The sequence below is a fragment of the Scomber japonicus genome, chromosome 12, assembly GCF_027409825.1.
Source record: "Scomber japonicus isolate fScoJap1 chromosome 12, fScoJap1.pri, whole genome shotgun sequence".
Taxonomy (NCBI): domain Eukaryota; kingdom Metazoa; phylum Chordata; class Actinopteri; order Scombriformes; family Scombridae; genus Scomber; species Scomber japonicus.
The window spans coordinates 28,034,492-28,059,036 of NC_070589.1; the positions used below are offsets into that span (position 1 = coordinate 28,034,492).

General features: G+C 40.1%; 1 protein-coding gene and 9 non-coding genes across 10 annotated transcripts in view; 1 reads left to right on the plus strand and 9 right to left on the minus strand.

Moving 5' to 3' along the window:
- The window catches only part of LOC128369406 (contactin-associated protein-like 4), an 88,917-nt gene that overhangs the window by 15,726 nt on the left and 48,646 nt on the right, over positions 1-24,545 (plus strand). The window contains exons 4-8 of the mRNA XM_053330444.1: positions 8,360-8,535; positions 8,645-8,782; positions 11,717-11,981; positions 12,223-12,372; positions 13,711-13,882. Coding sequence (XP_053186419.1) covers positions 8,360-8,535; positions 8,645-8,782; positions 11,717-11,981; positions 12,223-12,372; positions 13,711-13,882 — 901 coding nt within the window. The remainder of the gene's footprint in view (positions 1-8,359; positions 8,536-8,644; positions 8,783-11,716; positions 11,982-12,222; positions 12,373-13,710; positions 13,883-24,545) is intronic.
- On the minus strand, positions 14,256-14,338 carry trnal-caa (transfer RNA leucine (anticodon CAA)). Its single transcript has one exon. It is a non-coding gene; the product is annotated as a tRNA-Leu (tRNA).
- trnal-uaa (transfer RNA leucine (anticodon UAA)) lies at positions 14,732-14,814 on the minus strand. Its single transcript has one exon. It is a non-coding gene; the product is annotated as a tRNA-Leu (tRNA).
- trnal-uaa (transfer RNA leucine (anticodon UAA)) lies at positions 15,250-15,332 on the minus strand. The gene has a single exon. It is a non-coding gene; the product is annotated as a tRNA-Leu (tRNA).
- trnal-uaa (transfer RNA leucine (anticodon UAA)) lies at positions 15,562-15,644 on the minus strand. The gene has a single exon. It is a non-coding gene; the product is annotated as a tRNA-Leu (tRNA).
- Positions 15,978-16,060, minus strand: trnal-uaa (transfer RNA leucine (anticodon UAA)). Its single transcript has one exon. It is a non-coding gene; the product is annotated as a tRNA-Leu (tRNA).
- On the minus strand, positions 16,210-16,292 carry trnal-caa (transfer RNA leucine (anticodon CAA)). Its single transcript has one exon. It is a non-coding gene; the product is annotated as a tRNA-Leu (tRNA).
- trnal-uaa (transfer RNA leucine (anticodon UAA)) lies at positions 19,200-19,282 on the minus strand. The gene has a single exon. It is a non-coding gene; the product is annotated as a tRNA-Leu (tRNA).
- On the minus strand, positions 19,511-19,593 carry trnal-uaa (transfer RNA leucine (anticodon UAA)). The gene has a single exon. It is a non-coding gene; the product is annotated as a tRNA-Leu (tRNA).
- On the minus strand, positions 21,246-21,328 carry trnal-caa (transfer RNA leucine (anticodon CAA)). The gene has a single exon. It is a non-coding gene; the product is annotated as a tRNA-Leu (tRNA).

Below are 24,545 nucleotides of genomic sequence, written 5' to 3' on the forward strand. Positions count from 1 at the left end.
GTGTACAGTCTGTGCAGAGTTGTGTGTATGTGTGTGTGTGTGTGTGTGTGTGTGTGTGTGTGTGTGTGTGTGTATGTATATGTGTGCGTAAACGGGGTTAAACCAGGGGTTGTCAGGCTGCCATGCTGAATCATCACCATATGGCTCACCGCTCCTCAGGAATCCCATGCGGCCGCTCCATCCATCCTCTATCTCTCTCTCTCCTCTACATCTCACATCTCCCAAAACTTCCTTTCCATCCCCCCTTTCTTTTTCTTTTGATATTCCCTCCTGTCCACCTCTCTCTGTCATCTGTTTCTCATAAATGATTTCCGATAGTCCTTCTGTCGACGTGTTCACATGCCATTAATGCCATGCCTGTTGTCCTTGAGTCAAGGAAGGAAGTTAGGAAGGGAGGAAGAAGGAAGGAAAGGAGGGAGGAAGGTAGGAGGGAGGGAAGGAAGGAAGGAGGGAAGGAGGAAGGAGGGAAGGAAAGGAGGGAGGGAGGACGGAAGGGAGGAAGGAAGGTACGAGGGAGGGAAGGAAGGAAGGAGGGAGGGAGGAAAGAAGGAAGGGAGGAAGGAAGGTAGGAGGGAGGGAGGATGGAAGGAGGGCGGGAAGGAAGGAAGGAAGGAAGGAAAGGAGGGAAGGAAAGGAGGAAGAGAGGGAGAAAGGAAGGGAGGAAGGAAGGTAGGAGGGAAGGAAGGAAGAAAGGAAGGAAGGAGGGAGGAAGGTAGGTAGGAGGGAGGGAGGAAAGGAAGGAAGGAAGGAGGGAAGGAACAGTCAAAACAGACAGGGTCAATTTGACCCGGGAGGACGACAGGAGGTATGAAGTATCCAGGTTACTCAGAGAAACCAGGTTATGCAGATGATCAGGGAATGCAGCAGATCAGAAAACACATCCCTCTTTCTTTACCACAGCCTTTTCTACAAGGTGTGACTTACTGATTTGAACTGTAATACGAATAGAAGATGCTGCTCTCTGTGACTTTGAAGTGTGTGAATTAAATAAATGTTCAGCAGTGGAAACAAACCTTTACAGCCTACTTTGTGTTTCATTTGTAGTCAGACTTTAGATGTAATTATTTTACTATAATGATCTCTCTGTGTAACGGTCCCTCCTTTCTTTCAACTTCTCCATGCTGTGCTTTCCATCTGCGATCTTTTTATTAATGCACCTGTGATTAGAAACCCGGTTACACATCGACATAGCAGAGTAATCTGAATTCTCCAGGACCAATTTAACTGATTTAATCTAATCCCCATACGACAATTATGGCAACCAAGTTTCTTCTTTACATGGCAAAAAATAAAGTGACTGGAGAAAGCATATTGTAACCCAGTTACATAAATAGGTTAACATTAGTGGGTTACTGCTCGTCTTCTGTCATCCATCTTTCTCTCATATGTCTATTTAACCTTTTACATAACTGCCAACAATCACCATCTGTCCCTTCTCTTTCTCTCCTCCTGCACAATGTAAAGAAGACCACAGTATAAACTTTTACTTCATGTTCCTTTAACCCTCCTGTTGTCCTCGAGTCAAGGAAGGAAGGGAGGAAGAAGGAAGGAAAGATGGAAGGAAAGAAGGAAGTGAGGAAGAAGGAAGGAAGGAAAGGAGGAAGGAGGGAAGGAAGGAATGGAGGAAAGGAAAGAAGGAAGGAAGGAAGGGAGGAAAGGAAAGAAGGAAGGGGAAGGAAAGGAGGAGGGAGGGAGGAAGGAAGGGAGGAAGGAGGGAAGGAAGGAAAGGAGGGAGGAAGGAAGGGAGGAAAGGAAAGAAGGAAGGGGGGAAGGAAAGAAGGGAGGAAAGGGAAGAAGGAAGAGGGAAGGAAAGAAAGAGGGAGGGAGGAAGGAAGAGAGGAAAGGAAAGAAGGAAGGAAGGAAAGGAGGAAGGAGGGAAGGAAGGAAAGGAAGGAGGAAGGAACGGAGGAAAGGAAAGAAGGAAGGGAGGAAGAAGGAAGGAAGGAAAGGAGGAAGGAGGGTCTTTGGAGCCATTTCTTAACAAACTAATATGCCTAAATGTATAGTAACATATGAGGAACATGTGACCTAGTACAATAATAATAAGATATATCAGGCTTTGGACACACATATAATACTCGTAAGTAGGATACATTCATTGTTGGTTTGGCTCTGAACACGTAGAACATTATAAAAAAGTAAAGTAAAGAACCATTAACCTTTAGAAATAGAACAAAGACATCAGTATCGCTGTGTGGAGTGGATAAAACAGACTGTGTCGCCTTCAAATCAACAGCAACAACATTTAATTAAAGTGACAACTGTTCCTCCTTAAATAGACTCTGTCATCTTAAAAAAGGGAAGATAGTGCCACCTTAAAGACATCTTAAAGAAAGACTTGTGTCACCATAAAGAGACAGTGCTGGAAATTAAAGCCCTCCATTGAAATGAGAGAAGAGAGATTGGGAGCAGCTTCTGCTTCTGCTGCAACAGACCAACTCTGAAAACAACAAGCAGTCTTCCTTCATCTTCTCTTTCATCTTCGTCTCTGTTTCTGCCCCCTCTCTACTCCGCTCTCATGATTCTTTGCTTTATTTTATTTTTTTTTTAGTTTTCTGTTGTAATTGCGTGTGTTTGTCTCAGTTTGTCTCCCCAGATCTCCCCATTCTTTATTTTCACATATCAGAAGAGACCATTACATTTTTCCGTCTTCTCTCTTTTTCTACTTCTCTTATCCTGAGACACACACACACACATACACATACACACACACACACACACACACACACACACACACACACACACACACACACACACACACATATACGCACATCCTTTTTAATATTCACCCCAACCGTCTTTTCTGTTTTCTCCTTTCTTCATTGTTATGTATCTCAGTCTTTGGGATATGCCTCTAATGTTTTTTTCAAAGACAGCCATGAACCTTTTTTCAATTCAGTGTCCTTCAACTTTCTCTCTCATATTTTCTTTATTTCTTCCCCCCACCTTCTCTCTCTCTCTCTCTCTCTCTCTTCTTCCTCTCTCTTTTTGCAAGAGTTCACCAATTGTGTAATTTAGGTCATCCGCTGTGTGTATTGACCCTAAGCCTCATGCACAGTCCGCTCTGCTGGGCTAACACTAACACATCCAGCTTTATGAGGCAACTCCGAGTAACAACCTGCACAGAAACTGCAACAAAAGTGTTGGATAATAGAAGAACAAGAGCACTAATAGCTAGAAACTTAATGATAGAGGAAGTAGCTTTTAGTCAATGTAAGCAGTGGCGTGCACAGACTTTTTGAAGGGCGGGGGCGAAAAGAAAAAAAAGGCACATACAGCACGTTCTCGCCACTGAAGAGGGCACTTTAGTGCGTGTTTTGCCAACCAGGAGGGCACCTTAGCACGTGTTTTGGCTCCCAGGAGGGCACCTTAGCACACGTTTTGGCTCTCAAGAGGACACCTTAGCATGCATTTTGGCTCTCAAGAGGGCACCTTAGCACGCGTTTTGGCTCCCAGGAAGGCACCTTAGCACGCATTTTGGCTCTCAAGAGGGCACCTTAGCACGCGTTTTCAACAATTGGGCCAAGAGGTGGGGCGACCCCCCTTGTGCACACCATTGAATGTAAGTAAACGTGAGTGTGAGTGGAATGTGGAGTCTCACACTGCTCCCTCCTCGCTCACTATTTTAATTTTCTCTCCCTTCTTTTTCTGAGATATTTTGAGCTTTGAGTTGTATCACTGTTTGTGGTTTTTGTCATTCGTCCACCATCTCTTTTGAGGTGTTTTCACACAGCGAGAGGTCACCGCGGTGTGGCTGCTGCCCAGCGACTTCATTTTTCTGTATTTTGTAAGAGCAGCAGGGCCACAGCTCGCAGCCACTTTTAGTCCTAACAACCTGCTGCTATTCACCTACTACACTCTCATCTTGTCGCTAAAAAGAGTCGACTGTAGCTTAAAAAAATGAGTGGAAATGTCTAATAATAGGACATTATAAACATTTTTTAATAGCATAGAATAGGAATCAAACTGTAAATGTTGCCCCAAGAGTGTTTCTCTTCATTGATCTGTATATTCTCTGCAAAATCAGCTCTTGATTGGTTTCCCTCCCTGGTTGTCATGGTTGCAACTGCTCACTATCTGAAAGCAGGTTAAGAGTCTGAGTGTTACCCTTTGTTTAAAACATTACAGAGCATCTAGCACGTGATACTGGAGGTGTAAGACGCATATCAAGAACAAAGGGTAGCATTGTTGCGATGCGTGTATAATTTGTGTCATCTTTAATTATACTTGAAGCCTCATTTCAGTATGATTGGCGTGGGAGTTGTTGTGATTCTTATAAGTATATTTAGTTAAGATTTCAAAAGGCAATTCAATTGGAAGTATCACACAAGGCATAAGCCATAATCAAGTACTTTGCGGCATTTCAGGGCTCTAATTAGTGGATGTTTGATGTGAAATGATTACTGGTTGATCATAATGTGACGCTAAACACTTAGAGAAATAACACTGCATACAGTATAACATATAAGACCAGTAGAAGTCACATTTTTAAATACCGGTTTAAAATATTGAATAAAAACCAAAAAGAGGATTGTTGAATTATAGTAAAACCTTCTTCCTTAGCATTAACTTTAAAGTGTCAATAATATGCAGAAGAGTTAACACTTCTATATAAAACAACCCCCAAACAACCCAAAATCTCTATATAAATCTCATACTTAGTGACGTTTATTAAATACGTTAATTATTCTGGGAGTAAAGGAATAGCAGAGGGTTTGTTCGCTTCCTGTTTTCAAAATAAAAGCACCAATTCTATCGTTACGGTTTTCTTAATAATAAAAGGCAATGGGTGTTTTATTTTTGTGGAAATGACTGGAAGTGCGTTGCTCGCTACGGCTAACTCCGAATTCACAGGAACAAAACTTTAAACAGGTGTTATTTGGACAAATTAGCGTCACATTGTGGATCTACATGTGGATAAAGTGGTATATTTACAGAATTAGAACTCAGCTTCAGCCTGATGATTTCAGCTCGGGTAGGGACGAAATGCATTGTGGGTAATCGTGTAGTTTACTACAGTGTAAACGGTCTGCTTACTATCTGGTCGTTTAGTGTGTAGTGTGTAGGATGGAAGTATGTAGTATAGAAGTACGTAGTATGTAGTATGCGGTTTCGAACACAGCCAGAGTTTAGACTGGAGTGAGAATTTAAAATGTAGTAGTTCATTCATTCATTTAAAAGCTGCACAGACAGTGAAAAAAACGTCTCAGTCGATGTTGGACTTTCATCAATGCAGAATGAGGCTGGCATGATGTGGGTCACTCTACAGGTGTACCTAATCAATACCCAAGGGCTTGATTGAGCACTTGTGAAGCCAATTGTGTTAGATTAGGTCATTACAACCATATCAGGACGATAAACTTTGTCCTTTTTGTCATTTCTTTTTAACAACACTTTGAATTTGATCGAGACAGTTTCATTTTAACAGCCACCTCTTCAACACGAATTTCGTGAAAGTGGAAGAAATACAGCTCTACACTACCGCTGTTCAGACTGAAGCTTCACCCACAAAAGAGACTAAAGGAGATTAAAGGAAAGATAGACAGTCCTGTATATTAATATCAATAAGGGATTTTTTCTATTTGTTTGCCCTTTGATCTCTCATATTGATTCCTGCTTTCTCTTTCCGGTCACTTACTCAGTAATCGAATCATCCATCCAATGAAACACTCGATCATAATGCCGTCTCTCTTTCTTCTCAGCTTCCCACCAAGTAATACTCGCGCCATTAATCAATGCCAATAAAGTGACCTTATATGTTTTTAAGTCGAGCTATCCTTCCTCTAATATTTAATCCACCATCTCTTTTCCATTTGTCTAGACTTTAATCAAATAGCTCACAATATAAATATGTTGACAGGACAGACTTCCTCTGTATCATGAGGCCCACACCTAACTTTCTCTCTCTGTGGAGGAAGTTGTTTTTCTCTCATTTGAATACATCATCTTACCAAATGAGCTGAAACATCAAAGACACATTTGTCCATCAAGTCCATCCTCCTCCTCTCTGTCTCGGTTTCTCTCTCTCTGAAGTTGAAATTGTCTCTCCCTAAAGAATATCTAATACATTTTTAATGACAGACTGTGTTCAGCTCTTTCTACAGTTCCTTCTTCTCAGCAGAAACACAAAGTTTCTCTCCCAGTACTTTGGGGGTGGATCCACTTATTTGGACCGTCTGGTACTCATCTATCATTAATGATGTCTCACTTTCCTCTACACTTTTTCCAAGTTAAGCATTGTCACTAATTTGGGTTGCACTTGATTTTACGGTACATTAATAAGACATAATAAGCTGTACTATGAAATTAGATGACAAAAATGTGAAATCATTCTTTATTAAACAGTAAACAAACACAGTTATACCCTAATTAGACACCATACACCTAAATTATGCTGTTGTATTAGAAACTGCACATAATGCTGTAGGCCCAAATATAATATATTTAGACACTGTAACCCCAAATTATACTCTAATTAGAAACCAAATAGGAGCTCCTAATACACCATTAGACATCAGTTTACAAAATCATACTCTATAATGCCATATCAGACCCAAAATATGTTACCCTTACCATAAAATGATCTTGTAATTGGACACCACATTTAATGCTACCTACATAGGCCTATAGCTTATTTAAACATAAAGGCAGTAAGCAGACAAACCTAATGCTATATTATATTTGTTATTGAGCCTAGCCTTTATAATAATCAGACAAAAAACTGAGAGATCAGAGGACAATACATTTATTTGACCTTTATTTAACATCATTTCACTTTCCTGCAGGCTCATTTGTTGCTCATTAGAAGAAAACTGTACCTTAAACCAAAGTCAAACCACACTAGGTCACATCTGGTCGCTACTTAACACATCCCTAATTGCCTGAATGTCTTCTGGAGTACCATGGAGTTTGTAGTTAGTAATAGAAAGCCTATGGGACGGCTGTGGATTAGTAGGTTGAGCAAGACGTCCACTAATCAGCTCCTCCGGTCCACATGTTTTAAGTGACGTTGGGCAAGATACTGAACCCCAAATAGCTCCTGAAGGATATGCCATCAGTGTGTGAATGAGTATTAGATCTCCTAATGAGCAGGCAACCTCTAATCTGCCATAAGCGTATGAATGTGTGTGTGAATGGGTGAATGAGGCACGTAACGTAAAGTGCTTTGAGTGGTCAGAAGACTAGAAAGACGCTATATTAACCATTTTTACCATCCATTACATGCATCCTCGTCCTTTTACTCCATACCAGTTAAGACATCAGACCATTTATCCAACTTCAGTAAGACACTGCATCTTAATTTCCCACTGTTAGACCCTCGTTAGACTTTCTTAGAGGGTATTTTGCTAGTTAGGGTATAACTGTGTTTGTTTACTTTCTAATAAAGAGCACATTACTTCTAGTTTGTGTCTAATTTGCTACAAAGTAGGGCTTATTATGTCTTGTTAGTGTACCGTAAAAATAAAGTGAGACCCAAATTTGCTTTCAGTTCTCTGTGCAAATATGCAAATATCCAGCAGTCCCTAATGAGATGAGAGAGGATGACCTCGCTGCGCTCCTCTCTGCGGGACACTGAGAAAAGTGAAATATTTAGACACAATATGGAGGCTGGTGTGTTGTTGTTGTCGTCAGGCTGGCATCCCTTGACACCAGGTCAGAAGAAGCAGACTAGCAGGTCAGATAACTAAAGATAGAAAAGGAGAAAACAGATTACATAACCGAAGTGAAAATAGATTACCTGCTGTCGGAGTGGATAGAAGTAAACCTGCATATCAAATAACCAGAATAGCAGAATGGATAACAAAGAAAGAATATGCATTTTGTAGCATTTGAAGCAATTGAAGTCTAGCTTTTCCATTTTATTTTAGTTGAGGTTTAGATTTTGCCAATGAAACTGGTGATGTGTTGATTAAAAGAGTCTGTGTCTTTGTAATTTCCATTTCACACTGTGTGATTAGTTTACCATGATGGGCTATTTGCCTCAATTTGTCTGTTTTATCTTCTCCCGACTCCTCTACCTCCTTTGCTATCCCTCCATCCTCATCTTTTTTACATCCAACTGATGTTTCTACCGATCTCCCATCCTGATTCCTCCACTGTCCTCTTTCTGCTCGTCCTTTTCTTCCCTCCTACTATTCATCCCCTGACTTTCTGCCTCCTCTTCATCCATATTTTCCTCCTTCCTCCTTCTTCTCATTCTATATCCTCATGTCCCTTATCTGTCCAATCTTTATCTTCTCTCTCATTCTTTATCCTCTTGTCTTTGTCACCTCCCTATATCCTTCACCCTGTCATTCCTCTTTCTCCTACTCCACCCTTCTACCCTTCTTTATCGCTTCCTCCTTCTCCTCTCTTCCAGGTAGGAGTTCATCTTCTGAACCCCGGCGTCTCGCCTCCCTCGGCAGCCTGTTAGATGACCAGCATTGGCACCATGTAGCAGTGGAGTGGCGCAGCTCTCACCTCAACCTCACTGTGGACAAACACACAGAGAGAGTTCAAATCCCTGCAGAGTTCAACCACTGGCACATCGAGCAGGTGGGATGAAACATGTGGCTTTGGCAAAGACACACATCCACCTAACTACACTAAATGAATACACATTGACTTTTGTGTGCATTTTATGTATCTTTTTGTTCCCATACAGCTGAGTGTTGGGGATGCTCACTCTCAGAAACCAGCCACGTCCAAGAGGAACTTCCAAGGCTGTCTGGAAAACCTGCTGTATAACGATCTCAACCTGATTGAACTAGCGAAAAACAAAGACAACCAAGTTACTGTAATGGTAAGTTAATTTAGCTGATTGGAACAAGTTAATTCAATACTAAGTAAACATAACCAATCACCACTTTAGTGACTTTGTCCTGAAAGAATGAAGAGACCACTGAAAGTGTAAATATGTATTCAGTATTCAAACATTTTAAGCGGTAACTGTTGTGACGTTTGCTCGCTGGTTATGTAGCTACACAGTAATGCTGCTAACCAACATCTTGCTAAGACAAGTAGCCTCCTTTTTACACAAGTTGTACTACATGAAATGCGAAAAGGTTAATTTCAAGTTTTAGCTCATTGGTTTTCGTTTAATATCACATGTTCTGGTTCAGTCTCTCATCAGTCTTGTTTCCAGCAAAGAGGCTCAGATAAACCAATTGTGCGGTACCTGCCAACGTTAGCATCTAGCTAGTGAAGAGAGCAAAACATGAAGCAGCTAAACAACCACGTATGTTTTTCTCAGGAGTTGATCGAGACCAAAACAAATCTAAATGGAGAGTGAATATTCACCATTCATTAATTACATGGACAGAAACACAACTCCAAATGAATGCTAATGTTTGCTGGATGCATAAATAGGAAGCTTATTTGCAAACACATTAGCATCAACTTTATGAGATGTGTCAAGTTTTATTTTAGTTTGTTGTTGTTTTTTAAATATATTAATGTAGCTACATAACTTAATTCCTAGTGTAGTGAGACTTTCATGTTATGTTATTGTCTTTTATTGGGTGCAGCAGTACTTGACACCCATTAAATGTTGGTTAAGAGGGGGTGACATCGACACCCCCATTGGGATACAGTTCCCATAAATCATAGCTGATATATATACCTGCTTAAAATAATGCAGTGAAGCTAGTTTTCCTGCTATTATATGATATGCTCATGCCAGTACTAATCAGTATTATACATTATTTTAACATTTTATTAACCATTCATCCACAGCAGCATAACCCACATCAGTATGATCTGATTTTAAGGGTATGTACTGTATGCTTTATATGGTAATACAGAGATAAGTATGTGCACATTCATCATCTGCATCAGCTTTTATATATTAGGCTTAAAAGGAGTACATAAACCATGCCTTCACTATATCTCTAAAAGGAAGCACAGGTTCTTGGTTCTGCTTATATCTAACAAATGCCAATCAATCGCCGGCTGAAGAAATGCTCCGAACAGGGATTTCTTTGCGTTACTTGATATTATTTTCTCTAAAATGTTTCTTAGAAAATGTATGCTGCAGCAATATGGTAGGCTACTGGTTAGACATAAGCTCAAAACATCCAAAACCTGCCACTGACTCTTCTTACTTTCATGTAGACTTTCCATTAAGTGCTCTATGTCAAAATATGAAAAAAAAAATCTCTTTACTACAACCTGTGTGCAGATCTTTTCATCCCAGAGTCTGTCTGAGCTCTTAGTTGGCTTATGCACAAAGATTCTTTCATCTTTATATTAGTCCAGATATTTTTGTGGCACCACATAAAGTTGTTTCAAGCTTCACCAGTGTGGTGGTGGTGATGACAGATCACATAAACCATTTGGGGAAAGCAAGGACCTTTTGATGTTCCGCTCCTCAAACTCTCTGGGCTTTGACATCTGAGAGAGAATACAGCATCGATAGCTGGACCTGAACCACTTAAAATCAAAACTGCTGGCTAAATTTGGTCCTGCACATAAAATTCTTTTTGACCCGCCAAAAGCTGATAAAACATGCTGCTTGGTGTGTTTCTGTGATTTACTCATTGCAAATTGTCCTAACAAACACCATGAAGACACAGGAGCCACTGTATGTTTTCCTACAATGCCTAATTATTCAGCACAGTGCAAACATAAATTGCCACAGGTCAGTAATGTAGAGTACATGAGGGTGTATGTGCGTGCAGGTGTGTGTATGAATAGTAACGTGCATGCTGCACCACTGGGAAATCATCTGAATACTGCCGGTGCTGCTAACGAGCTGCTAGTTGGTTAATGAAGCTAACAAGCTCTTAACGAGGACAGTGAGTGATGAGAGGACAGAGGAGTGAACACAGCGGTGAGACTTTCAATAACACTTCCTTGTCTTTGTCATTATAGTCATTATAGGACTTTTACATATTTGCTGCAATAACAATGAGTGGAGCAAGCTCAGCAGAGAGCAGCTCTGAACATTTCTAATAAATGGTTTCTCATTACAGTAAAGCAGCAGAGAGCAGAGAGGCAAGAATTCTCAGTAAAGAGATTAACATGCATGGCTGAAGATCTAATAGAGGCTCTTTTTACAAGAGCTCTGCAGCGCTAAAGGTAGAAGAGTATGAAGAAAGTTATAGTCAATTTTAATGTAGAGGACACTGCTGGACATACTTAAAGGCATGATAACAAAGTAAGGTCAAACCTTCAGTGATGTGTATGTGTGTAAGTGTATTCATGTCTATTAGGTGAACAGCTATTGGGGGATTTTATAGCTCACTTTTTTACTTTGTATTTTGCAGTGGTTCCGCATCCTCCACCATGTACTTCCATATATCACTTTAACAGCTCTACAAAGGGCCTTTAGATGTCATCTGTGTTTCCGGAGTATTATAAAGATAGTGGGCTGATATTCCCAGCAGAGAGCCAGGACTGTAATGTATTACTGCTGCAAGCCTTAGCAGTGGACCCGGTGTCATTACCACTACTCAAAACAATGGACCACAACTGAAATGTCTATATAGTAGTTTTCACATACATACCCCCCGCCTCCTAACACCTCCAAGCTAGGTAACCTTGGTATTTCAGTTTGCTTTCATGGCTTTTATTCTCAAGGAGACTTGCTGATGAGATCACCGGGACATGGGGTCACATCGACACTCCCTCTGCAGCTGATTAATATTCATCTTTTATGTTGTTTTATCTCTCTAGTAATCATTTTTTTCTCCCCCACCTCACCTCTCACTCTCCACTCTGCATCTCGTTGTCTCAGGGCAATGTGACCTTTTCTTGTGCTGAGCCAGTTTCTGTTGCCGTGACGTTCCCCGGCCCCCACAGCTTCCTCCAGTTGCCGGGGCCCACTGCGCCCACCTCTGGAGGCGTGTCCGTGGGGTTTCAGTTCAGGACGTGGAACAAGGGGGGGCTTCTGCTCAACTTTGATCTCCCTCAAGAGGGCGCGGTCTGGCTGTACCTGAGTGAGGCCAGACTCCGGCTACAGATCCATAAAGCTGGCAAAGTGCTGCTGGAGCTGAGCACAGGTCAGTCTAACAGTCTATAGAGGTCATTTCTAACTTTTTATCCCTGTTTCCAAAACCCTAAAAGCGAAATCCCAGCCTTTAAAACTAATTGCCTTAAAATGGAAAACCTCTAACCTTTAATTTACCCTCACCTTTCATCAAATTTACCATTGTTGTAAAGCACTTCATAGTACTTTTTACCATAAAGCTACACAAATGAGCATTAATAATACAGATTTTTTATCATTGAATATTTTCCCAGGTTCTGGCCTGAATGACGGTCAGTGGCATTCAGTGGAGCTGAACTCAAGAAGAGGTCGTCTGACCATCAGTGTAGATAAAGAAGAAGGAGGTGTTGCTCATGCTAGCCCTTCATTTCCTGTCAGCATAGGAAGTCAACTCTTCTTTGGTGGTAAGCTTTAAACATGTGTGTTATCAAGAGCATCTTTATTAGTAATTCAACCATTGTTACCTATTAGTAATCAGAAAACTGTATAATGTAATCATCACTGAGCATTTCCAGTGCATCATACTTAAAACTGAAGCTTAATCTTCACTGAAATACAAACAGATGAAACACTGAGTAAAACAATAAATCAGTATTCAGAGGTACTTTCAATAGTTCAGCTGCATTTTTAGTAGCTGATGTTTTTTTTTAAATGACCACTATACTATGATCTTGAATCAGATGTGTTCAACCTAAGGATGTATTTAATTCCCCTCAGTTATAAATTAAAACAATCTATTCCCATCTTTCATGTCTGTACTTTTTTAACACATGAATCAGCAGTAAATACAAAGTAGTTTTGTTTATTATCTCTCTCAGAAATTCCTTGTGTGTCTGTGGAAATGGTCAAATACGTCAAATATACATCTACCTAACTACAAAATGTGTCTGTTTCCGTTTCAGTGTGGTTTAAATGAATGATGAATGTTTGCCCTGCTAGATGTGTAAACTTTTTTATATATATATTTTATACAGTGCACAGTACAGTTTGTGTCGTCAGTGGTCACCTCTACAGTTGCACTGAGCCAAATTTAGCTCATGGCTCTTTTATAATGAAAGTTATAAGTCTGCTTTATCTTTCCCCCTCTGCTCCTCCTATTTCTCTCTTTGCTCTTTCTGTCTCTCATGCTGCTCTCCTCTCCCTTCTCTCTCCTATTTCTTCCCCCCCCTCTGCTCTCCTCTTCTCTCCTCCCTCTGTTTCATTCCCCACTGGCATCCTTACTGCCTCTTTTTCTTAAATCTCATCTCTTTTGTCCTCTCTCTGCTCAGCTATATTGCAGTCCAGCCGTGTTCTTGAACTGCTTTGGGCTTTTTTATCATCCAGCACGAAGCGCAAACTCACACATTTACACTTGTGCACTCTTACTATCTCGTCTTCCATATTAACGGACTACAAAGGGAAAAAAATACCCATATTCATTTGTTCAAGGCTTGGCATATATTTCCATTATTCCAGCCACTCAGAAATACACCACACACCATAAATAACATTGGGAGTTGAGGCTCCCTTCCACATTTACAAATCACAGTAGGTTTGAACCTTTATAGAAAATCACACTGCACACTAATCATTACGGTAAAGAAAAGTGTATTTTCAGCTCTTTACTAAATCACTGTTACCTTAATTTTTCCTAAACAATAGGTTTAAGACTGGTGAAGCTTTGATGTGTCTCGGGAAAATGAATGTGACTCTCCACATTGTTGTTCTACTGCATAACTACTCATTTCCTATTTTTGGTACAGGTTGTCCTGCTGAAGAGGACAGTCAGGAATGTAAAAACCCCTTCAACATCTTCCAGGGATGCATGCGTCTCCTCACTGTGGAGAACCAGCCAGTGGACCTGATCATGGTGCAGCAAAGACTGCTGGGAAACTACAGCCACCTGCAGATCGACATGTGTGGCATTATCGACAGGTCAGTCCCACAAAAACCCATCTCAGCGGTCAGCCGCCATTGAACCATCATTTTACCCTCTCTGCCATTTCTGATAAATCACTGCAGATACAATACATTTACCTTTGTACTTCTTAGATGAATAATGAATAATGTTTTTAACAGCCTTTTATTTTCATTTGTGGATGTGTCAGGATACAAACATAATGGAGCCATGATAAATACAAACACTGCAGAGTTACTTCACCAAACAGTCAGTTAGTCTTTATTCTGTTCATCACTGTAGTAGCAACAACAAGTCCGCCAAACATGACCCAGCTATAGAGGCTACAGTAAGGTCTCTCTCTGTTATGGGCAACATTCAAACTGTATAGCCTTTAGAAGCTTGTGTCTCTACCAGGAGTGGGATTTGAACCCACGAGGACTTGTGTCCATTGCATCTTGAGTGCAACGCCTTAACCACTCTGCCATCCTGGTATTGATTGTGGGTTAATACAGTACTCCTAATCAACCTGTGATTGATGATGGCAATGCTGATGTTAAGCAGATATGTTTACCATATTCCTAATTACAAACTGCAGAGGCTGGGAGGAATGTCTAGCAGTTCAGATATATTCGGTCTGAAAGATCCCTGGAGTCGTACTGTGTAAAGTGCCTGGATATGAATTTTAATAGGTTTGTTAACAGCGTGTTTAATTGGTAAAACCCTCACCTGTTTGAGAGACTGAAGGTAGTAAATCAGTTGTTTAGTCTGACCACACACACGGGTGATGTATAGAGCCTACTTTTAACCAGCAGAGCCTCACCAAGACAACCGCAAGTCTTGAAGGGGCATCAACTGTAAATGAACACTACTTGTTTTCAGTTACATACCAGGAGTGGGGTTCGAACCCACGAGGGCTTCTGCCCATTGGAACTTAAGTCCAACGCCTTAACCACTCGGCCATCCTGGTATGGATTATGGATGAATACAGTACTCATAATCAACCTGTGATTGACCATAGCAATGCTGATATGTTTACCACGTTTTTCATGTTTCAAAGTCAAACTATTGGTAAATTTCAATTCTTACCAGATGATGGCACTAGATGAAAAGTCAGGGGATCACTGAAGTCATTAGCAATGTTTGTACCAAATTTCATGGCAATGCACCGAATAGCAGTTCAGATATTTTGATTCTGAATCAAAGTGGTGAGCTGACAGATTAACATCTCCATCCTAAGAGTCAAGAGTGCCTTGATTTGACTTTTAACAGGTTTGTAAACTTCATGTTTAATTGATAAGTATGCAGTTACTTGTTTAGGAGACTAGAGGTAGTAGGTCAGATTCAGTCTGTAAAGTCAAATCCATGTGGAAGAGAGTCAACTATGTATTTGTTTTCAATTATATACCAGGAGTGGGGTTCGAACCCACGTGGGCTTCTGCCCATTGGAACTTAAGTCCAACGCCTTAACCACTCGGCCATCCTGGTATAGATTGCTGTTTTCTACAGTTCTCTTAATCGACCAATGGTGATTGACGCATATTCTTCAGCAAATTATTATTTTTACTTAAAGGAGTGATCTCATCTATTTGAGAGACTGAAGGTAATACATAAGATGTTCAGTCTGTTAAACCCAACCACACATAGGTGATGTGTACATCCTAGTTTCAACCAGTGGAGCCTCATCAAGTCCTGGAAGAGCATCAGAACATTATTATACCAGGAGTGGGGTTCGAACCCACGTGGGCTTCTGCCCATTGGAACTTAAGTCCAACGCCTTAACCACTCGGCCATCCTGGTATAGATTGTTAAAAAATACACCACTCTTCATCAACCTATAATTGTTAAGCAGATATGTTTACCATGTTGTTCATATTCCTAATTACAAACTGCTGAGGCTGGTGGGAATGTTTAGCAGTTCAGATATATTGGGTCTGAATCAAAGTTAACATCTCCATCCCTGAAGTCGTACGGTGTAAAGTGCCTGGATCAGAATTTTAATAGGTTTGTTAACAACAAACCTTAGGATCCCTAAGGTATATAGGTGATGTATAGTAGCTTCAACCAGCAGAGCCAACCAAGACAAGTCCTGACAGAGCATCAACTGTATACACTACTTGTTTTCAATTATTATACCAGGAGTGGGGTTCGAACCCACGTGGGCTTCTGCCCATTGGAACTTAAGTCCAACGCCTTAACCACTCGGCCATCCTGGTGATGATTGTTATTTAGTAAAGTTCTCTTAATCACCCAATGGTGTTTAAAGAGGCTTATGACAAACATACATAATACATGTAGAAGAGATACACTTGCTTAATAGAAACCTTTGATTGTTAAAGCACTTTGCTAGGCGTTCAGTAATTAATACCAGGAGTGGGATTTGAACCCACGAGGACATACGTCCATTGCATCTTGAGTGCAACGCCTTAACCGCTCGGCCATCCTGGTACATTAACTCCTTCTATTAAGTAGATTATCTTCAGCATTCACAGAATTGATAAATATATTGTAAATAACAGCATCTTAAGAACTCCTTAGAGTGAGAATACCAGCAGTGAAGATGCTAAAAGAAAAAGAAAAGAAAAGGGTCAGTCTGATTACTCTACCCTACAAATAGCACATATTATTTCAATGGGAAATCAATCATGTATCCTAGTGCAATTCCCAGTAAGAAGACAATAGCCTACTCTTCTCCTCTTCCACTTCTGTCCATATTAGGAATATGAAAACACGCAGAGGCACAGACAGTTTGAAAAGTAAACCTGTGCAGCGTTCAGAGTTTGGAACAAGATTGCAGTTCAACAGAAGCTCCTTTGCTAATGGCTTTCTGACATTGGTGACTGAACACAGAGACTAAAAGACAAAGTTTTTCTGTCAGTCACAAGTTTGTAGCGTTCTTTTATTTTGTTCTGAGCCGCCATGATTGTTTTGTCATCGAACTTTTTTATATGAGACACAACCTTTGTGGAAGTTAAATGTAATTGTTCTTTTTGCTTGACTTTTTTGGCAGAGTAATTTATTTGTGAGGTGAAGCGGTGTGGAGTTTTGGATCCAGGACAGACACAAACAAACACACACAAAGAATCTAAAGCTTGCATGCACACTCAAGTATTTCAGCGAAGGAATGAAGAATTATTCTTCAGTGGAGACCTGATGTGTGGAACAACAGCTGACAGCTCTGGTTGTTTTATTCTGCCTGATATCTGACAAAAATTGATGTTTTTTCACTCATCTGTGTCTCACTGAAATAATAAGAGTTGGTCACACTTACATATCTGCCAATTTGTCAGCTTTGATCAAGGCTCTTTCAGTTGGCACCATGATTATGTCAGTAGTGTCTCTATGATTGTAACTAACACTGTTAAAGCAGTATATCACTATCCACCCTTTGTTAATGATGTCCAGACTTTTTATTCTAGTCTTCCTCCTTCTCCAGCTACTTTACACAGATTCTGTGTCATTTTGGCATCCACCTAATGCCATAAATGTTATTTGTTTGGGTGCCAACTATGAGCCACAGTATCTCTTACCTGTTACCTTTTTTGCACATTGCCCACGCTAATAGAAAGCAAGCAAAAACTGAGAATGTTCCTTCCAATATTACCTTTCTGTTTTCTTATATAATAACTGTTGTGTAATGGCCTCCAGATAGTGAGGTGCTGAAACACATGCAGAACAAAGAGAAGAAAGAGTTTTTAATTATTTATATCTAATTTTCATCTTTGTAATCAGTCATTTATATTAATTTCTGGTGCAGAACAAATAGCCTCCTGTCCAATGTCACACTAAAAGCGCAGTATAATTAAAAGAACAATTATAACAATTATGAACTCTGCTCTGGGATAAACTGACTGATACACACACATATACATACCTACATATACATACAGTAGAAAAACAGCTGCACACACAAACACTCACACACACACACACACACACACACACACACACACACACACTAGTCACACATTCTCACCAGAGAAGGAGAATCTGCTTCAGTGGGTTTAATTGAATATCCTCCTGTTTCTACACTCATCAGATTATTATTCATTAGAATACAGCTTCTGCACAGATCTGACTGCTCACTGGAACAAAACAAGAGAACAGCCATAGCAGCCATTGTACTTTTCCTCATTCTAACTTTGTTGATTAGATTTTGGGTCCATGGGATATAGGGTTTAAAGGAAAATAGAGTTACTGACACAGTTTTTAGTCCAGGACTGACTTCAGAGCAGGTTATTACATCTGTGTTTGTGTGAGTGCAGACTTAATAGCACTGTAACCCCCGTGCAACGAGTGTGAAATAGAGCCGGTCATGCATTTAATAGACTTGACCCATCAGTCTTGTAGCAGAATATAAGCAGAATCAACAGATTTAGTTTATTTCAGATTTAATTTACTTGAGTTTGAACCAGTGTTCAGAAGTTTATTCATTTCCTGTAAAGGTGGGTGATGAGGGGAATTTTGTAAAAGCTTAGCAACTACTCTCTCTACATGGGTGAACTGCTACCTTTGGCATGCCTGGATGAGATAACCAGTTTATTGATCACATAATACTTTCCATATAACACTACATACCCAGTCAAAATGTGATGAAGACTCTAGCATCACCAACTGTCAGGACTAAACAGCTTCAGTAGACCAGACAAGCTACTTTCATTTAAATGTAGACACAACAACCCTGTCTTCTACAATTTAGATGTATATACTACTGAATTGTTTCTCCAATTATACTTAATCACTGCCTGGCTTATGGTCTTAGTCAGTGCTTTTTCAAATTGATTAAGCACTACCTTTATACATCGCCCTGAAGTTGGAGGTCTGAGGTCTGACAATTGTGACTTTTGCACAATTCACCAATTTTTTGGTACCATCATTTTGCACCCATTTAAGATTTTGCTACAATGGGATGATGAAGTGTGACTATAGTAGAAGCTGCACTCATACATCATTCTCCAAGCTGACGCAGGCTCAATGTCAAAAACTGCTAAACATCATTGTGAGCTATTGTGAGTCAACTAAACTTGAATGTTACCATAATTATAGCATTATAGCCTTAGTTATATCATTATTGTTGTCTAACAGTTTGTCTTTTTTTTAGCTAATCCGAGGGTCTTTGTTTTAATTTATAGTTTCCTCCACCTTAGTCCAGTGTGTTGGTTATTTTCACCGCAATACAATTTGTGAATGTGCTGAGGTTAATTTGAAGTCATAAAGATGCAAACTGTGAGTGAGCCTTTGTCAGCTGTTTACTTAAAACCTGGACTATTAGGAAGGTATAAGGAAAGGTGTCAACACATCATTATGCTGTGATAATTATTTTCCTCTCTAAGATTTTATTGTGTAAGCAAAGGATACCAGGAGTGGGGTTCGAACCCACGTGGGCATTCGCCCATTGGAACTTAAGTCCAACGCCTTAACCACTCGGCCATCCTGGTGATGACCATTGTCTTCTACAGTTCTCTTAATCAACTAATGATGATAGAAGAAACTTCTTCAGCAAATTATTATTTTTACTTAAAGGACTTATCTCACCTATTTGAGAGACTGAAGGTAGTATCAGTTGTTCACACATAGGTGATGTGTACATCCTTGTTTGAACCAGTGGAGTCCAAGTCCTGACAGAGCATCAACTGTAAATGAACCCTACTTGTTCTCAATCATTATACCAGGAGTGGGGTTCGAACCCACGAGGGCTTCTGCCCATTGGAACTTAAGTCCAACGCCTTAACCACTCGGCCATCCTGGTATTAATTTTAGTAAAGTTCTCTTAAAGAAAATTCTTTAGCTAAAGTGTTCTCACTTTAAAAATCTGAGGCTTATGACAAACTCACATAACACTTGTAGAGGGGAACTGTACTTGTCTCGATAAACCAGATACATACATTAACTTCATTAATGGTGAACAGTGAATGAATTAATACCAGGAGTGGGTTTTGAACCCACAAGAACTTTAGCAAACATTATTTTGGAAAAAGAAATTAAAAACCAGGAGTGGGATTAGAAATCAAAAGGACTCTTGTGTCCACTGAGACGTTAAGCACACAGCCATCTTGGTTACATCACTTGCTTGTTTTCTTTATTTTTTATGGTGAAATTTCATTACAAATAAAGAAACATGACACTGAGGACAAACAAGAAAGACACTTGCTTGTTTTTTAGTGTGTAGATGAAATGCCCTACTGTTATCTTTACAGCTAATCAAGAGCATTGGGATCTGTAAACAGCATGTTGATTCAATAATAACAAAATGTGTCTGCTAATCCCTAGGTAACATGAACATCAATATTCATTAGAGCTCAAATGTATTGTGATTTATAAAGGGAAACATGCATGCATCCGTTTGTGTGCAAAGTTTTATTTAACTGATTATTTTTTGGCACACTCATGTACACTTTTGGTTTGGATCCAAAGCACTTTATCTAAATTAGGCCCCAGGTGTGTGGAGATGACAACATCAGCAAGGTTTGAACTTTCCTTTCAAGCTCTGTTTTTGTCATTCAATACACAAATATTTCTGTAACCTTTCATGACTACAACCAAGTGCAAGACTCTATGAATACATTAGAAGAGGAAAAACAGGCTAGAAAATGTGTGCCAATAACCCCAAATTTAAATAATATCATGACTTGCACCTGTCTGTGACGGCAGTGCTTTCATCCCATCTGTGAGATGAAAGCACTGCTCGTATAAACCGAGCTTCAGTCTGTCAAGGCAAGCATCAGTTCTATAGACATCAAGAGTATAGAAGGAAGAAAGCGAACAGAAACACTTTTTATTCTCATTTATCATATCAGAAATCAGGATTGAATTCTTGGATCTTAAGTCTTTCACTCAGCCATCCTGGTATAAGACCATGATACTGTACACCTTTTTAATCCTGGTCAATGAATGCTATGGAGAAATGTGTTAGGTAATAATTATTTTCTTAACGAGTAGACATGAGGACTCGTCTTGAGTGCCTGAAGCACTCGACCATCCTGGGCACACTTATCCCGCTGCCATGAATTGATCAATGTCTTCAACGCTTGAAGCACAAAGGAAAATGTTGATTGCTCATTTAGTCTTTGATACTTCTCATACGTTTCAACTAATTAACCAAGATGTGTCTGCATACCTGTGTGTAAAGCTTCTGATGTACACTGATGTTTCAAGTTGCACTCATACGATTAAACGTCTTCTTGCAGTGAATTGTGCTATTATGCTTCTGCTGAGGCATTTGCTTTCATGTCTATGCAGTAATATAAGGTATTTCTTACTGGTATTAAACCTTCGCATTAGCTTGAAGCACATGTTTAGTAGATTAGAACATGCTTTGTTTACTTAAGTGTAGTGAATGCTCCTGGGGCAATATCTGTTTCCTTACTGTGGTAATTATGCAAGCAGGTGTATTGAGATCAATACCAGGAGTGGGATTTGAACCCATGAGGATTTACATCCATTGCATCTTGAGTGCAACGCCTTAACCACTCGGCCATCCTGGTGATGTGAGAGAACTATTTATCGACTTCGTTCTTTCCTCCATCCTTCCTTTCCTTCCTCCCTTCCTTCTTTACGTTTCCTCCCTTCCATCCTTCCTTCCTTCCTCCCTTCCATCCTTCCTTCTTCCACCCTTCCTTCCTTGACTCGAGGACAACAGGAGGGTTGAAGTTCATCAACAGTCAGATTCACATGTGACAGAGAGTCATTATGGACACACTAGTGAATTTGATACCTTAACACGAGCAGTCCTGAAATCCTGCCCGTAACTCTCTTACCCACACTAACACTAAACAATAACATTAAAAGCAGACCAGGCGCTGTTAGGTTAGTGTGGTAATGTGAATTTAACGTGGAGGCTAAATGCTTTATCTCCAGGCTGCAGCTTACTCTTAGATTAAGGCAGTAAAGAGATAAATGGAGGTAAAAATCACACCGTAGCAAGCTGACAGGCTGCTGAGTCAGGGCTTTTTATCTAAATAAAGGGGAAGTTGCAGATTCTGTACAGTCATGTGTTTTCTTTTTAATATCTCCTGCCTGGGTTTGGGTAAACACACACTCAAACACTGCCAAATGCATTTACATAAGTACACAAACTCTACCAAAACATGCATTTATGAATATAAAGAAAGAAAAAGCATCAAGTATAACACACACATACAGCCAAGCCTCGTAAATAACAACAATGTAGAGGTGTGTGCGTGTGTGTGTGTGTGTGTGTGTGTGCGCGCGTGTGTGTGAAACCTCCTGGAGGTGCCAGCCGGTCCTGGAACAGATGGAAAACAACCAATGTGGAAAATGTGTACTGTTACTCATCATCTCACGTTGTCCTCCCTGACTGTCAGAATGATGTCACATGATGTCTTAATGTAATGTAACATTGGTAGCTGTGGTGGGTCTGAGGTTTGGACCCTGAGTCCTTCAGTCAGCATGTCAAATGGCACTTTTCCACTATACAGTTCCAGCACGACTAGACTCGACTCAACTCAACTCAACTCAACGGTTCCAGGAACGACCTTTTCCATTACAAAAAGGTACCTCCTCAACGTGGGCGGGGTCGTCATAGCAACGGCTCAGCGATACTGCCGTGACTTCGTTTTATAGGCGACACAAACACATAAACAATGGAGGACATGGAGGCGATGGTGTACTTGCTGCTGTATGTGGCTTTCTGTCACACACAAAGCAACAACATTGAGCCGTATGGCTGTAACGCTGTTGCCGGTATCTAATAATGCCGGGTTTGATTCTTGTGTGGGACGGCTCATGACTCTTCCAGCGACAACTCTTCTGACCAATCAGTGGCCGGCTGTTGACATCACATTTAGTATCAGCTCGGCTCGCTTGGAACCTCAGCAGAGCAGGTACTAAAAAAGTACCAGGTACCAGGTACTACCCTAGTGGAAACGCAAAAAAAACCGAGCCAAGTCGTGCTGGAACTGTGTAGTGGAAAAGCGCCAAAAGTGTCCTTAGGTAGTGTACTAAACCCCAAATTTCCCCTGAAGGCTGTGCCATAGATGTGAATGAGCATTAGCTCTTGTGATGATTGACTTGGAACCTTGCATGGCAGCCTTTGTGTGAATGGTTCAATTTTGACATGTAGTGTAAAGGTTTGAGGCACTAGGCAATTTAAAGTGCTTTACAAGAGCACAGAAATGCTTTGAAAACAAGACCTTGAAAGCACAGAGACCCCAAAACCCCATTAAAATTGCATTCAAAAGACAATAAAAACTAAAACAAGCGAATAAATCATTAAAAATTAAAAAGAAGTACCATATTTAATTCATTGAGAAGTTGCAGTAAACACTATAATAATGTCTTAGGCCCTGTTTTAAATGAGCTTGTTCCAGAGGTAGAGAGCATAGAAACTAAAAGCAGCTTCACCTTAATTGATTTTGATGGTGAGACCACTGAGTAAACCTGCCCCAGATGACCTCATGTGTCTGGGTGCTTCGTAACAAACAAAGCAAATTAGAAATGTATTTGGGCCTGAGACCATTTAGTGCTTTACAGACTAGTAATGGGATTTTAAATTCCATCCTTTGACACACAGGAAGCCACTGCAGTGATTTAAGGGCCGGCGTAATGTGCTCCATTTTCTTGGTGTCAGTCAGGACTCTGGCAGCAGCATTCAGGATGAGCTGCAGCTGTCCGATTGATTTATTGCTCAGACCTGTGAAGACACCACCAGAATAGTGTAGCATGCTGAAAATAAACACTTGAACTAGTTTTTCTTGTGCCTTGTTTAGATTCAATTACTTTAATTCTTGCCTTGTTTTTAAGGTGGTAGTAGGTTGATTTTTTTTTTATGTGGCTGTTACTATTTAGGTCAGAGTCCATAACTACACCATGATTTCTATCTCGATGGAGTCAAGTGAGCATTAACCTCTCGTGGTACCTAGCCATGCATAAAGGTAGTTTTTGTTTTATTTGCTGGTGTTTTCAGACACCTGTCTCTGAGATTTCTTCCACCACCTAAACACAAATTTCACACTGAAAATGATAACAACATGTCTTTACAAAGATAGTGTTGTTGTTGATTTCTGAGCTTCTCTTAACCATCATCATCTTCTTATTGATCTCATGAACTAATGAAACCTGGAGAAACTGTCACATGAATTTAAAAGATACCCTAACATCAATTTTTTGCTTTTTTTCATGCATTTTCTGAACTAATTCGATAGTTTTTGAGCCTTTGTCATATTCAGTATCTACCTATATATCATTAATATGCATCTGAATCTTTTTTTGTTGTGTTTCTTTATTTGTCTTTACATTTATCATCATATGTCAGAATGTACTGTTTTCATTTTCAATGTCAAAATATTTTCACCATCTCCCTTCACCTCCCTCCTACACAGGGCTGATGTCATGATGGTAACAGCAGCATGATATTTATCTATAAATAACACAGAGAGCTTCAGTGAAGTCCCCTGGGAGCTGGATTCATTTAAAGAGCTTCTTCACACAGTATGGCAGCTCTTTAGAAGAGCAGCTCAGTTCAATCAGAAGAGATCTGGCTGTCAAGGAGAAGTGAAAGAATTCTCTCAAAACTTTTCCATTTATATAACTTGAAAGAAAATTCAAAGAAAGCAGCCTGTGAGGTAATGAAATAATTATTTTGATCTTTTTTTGAGGAAGGGTGAAAGCTGTTTTAAATCAATAGTCTCCAAAAGTCATCTTTTCAGTCAACATAACCAGAAGACCAATAACCTTCCACGA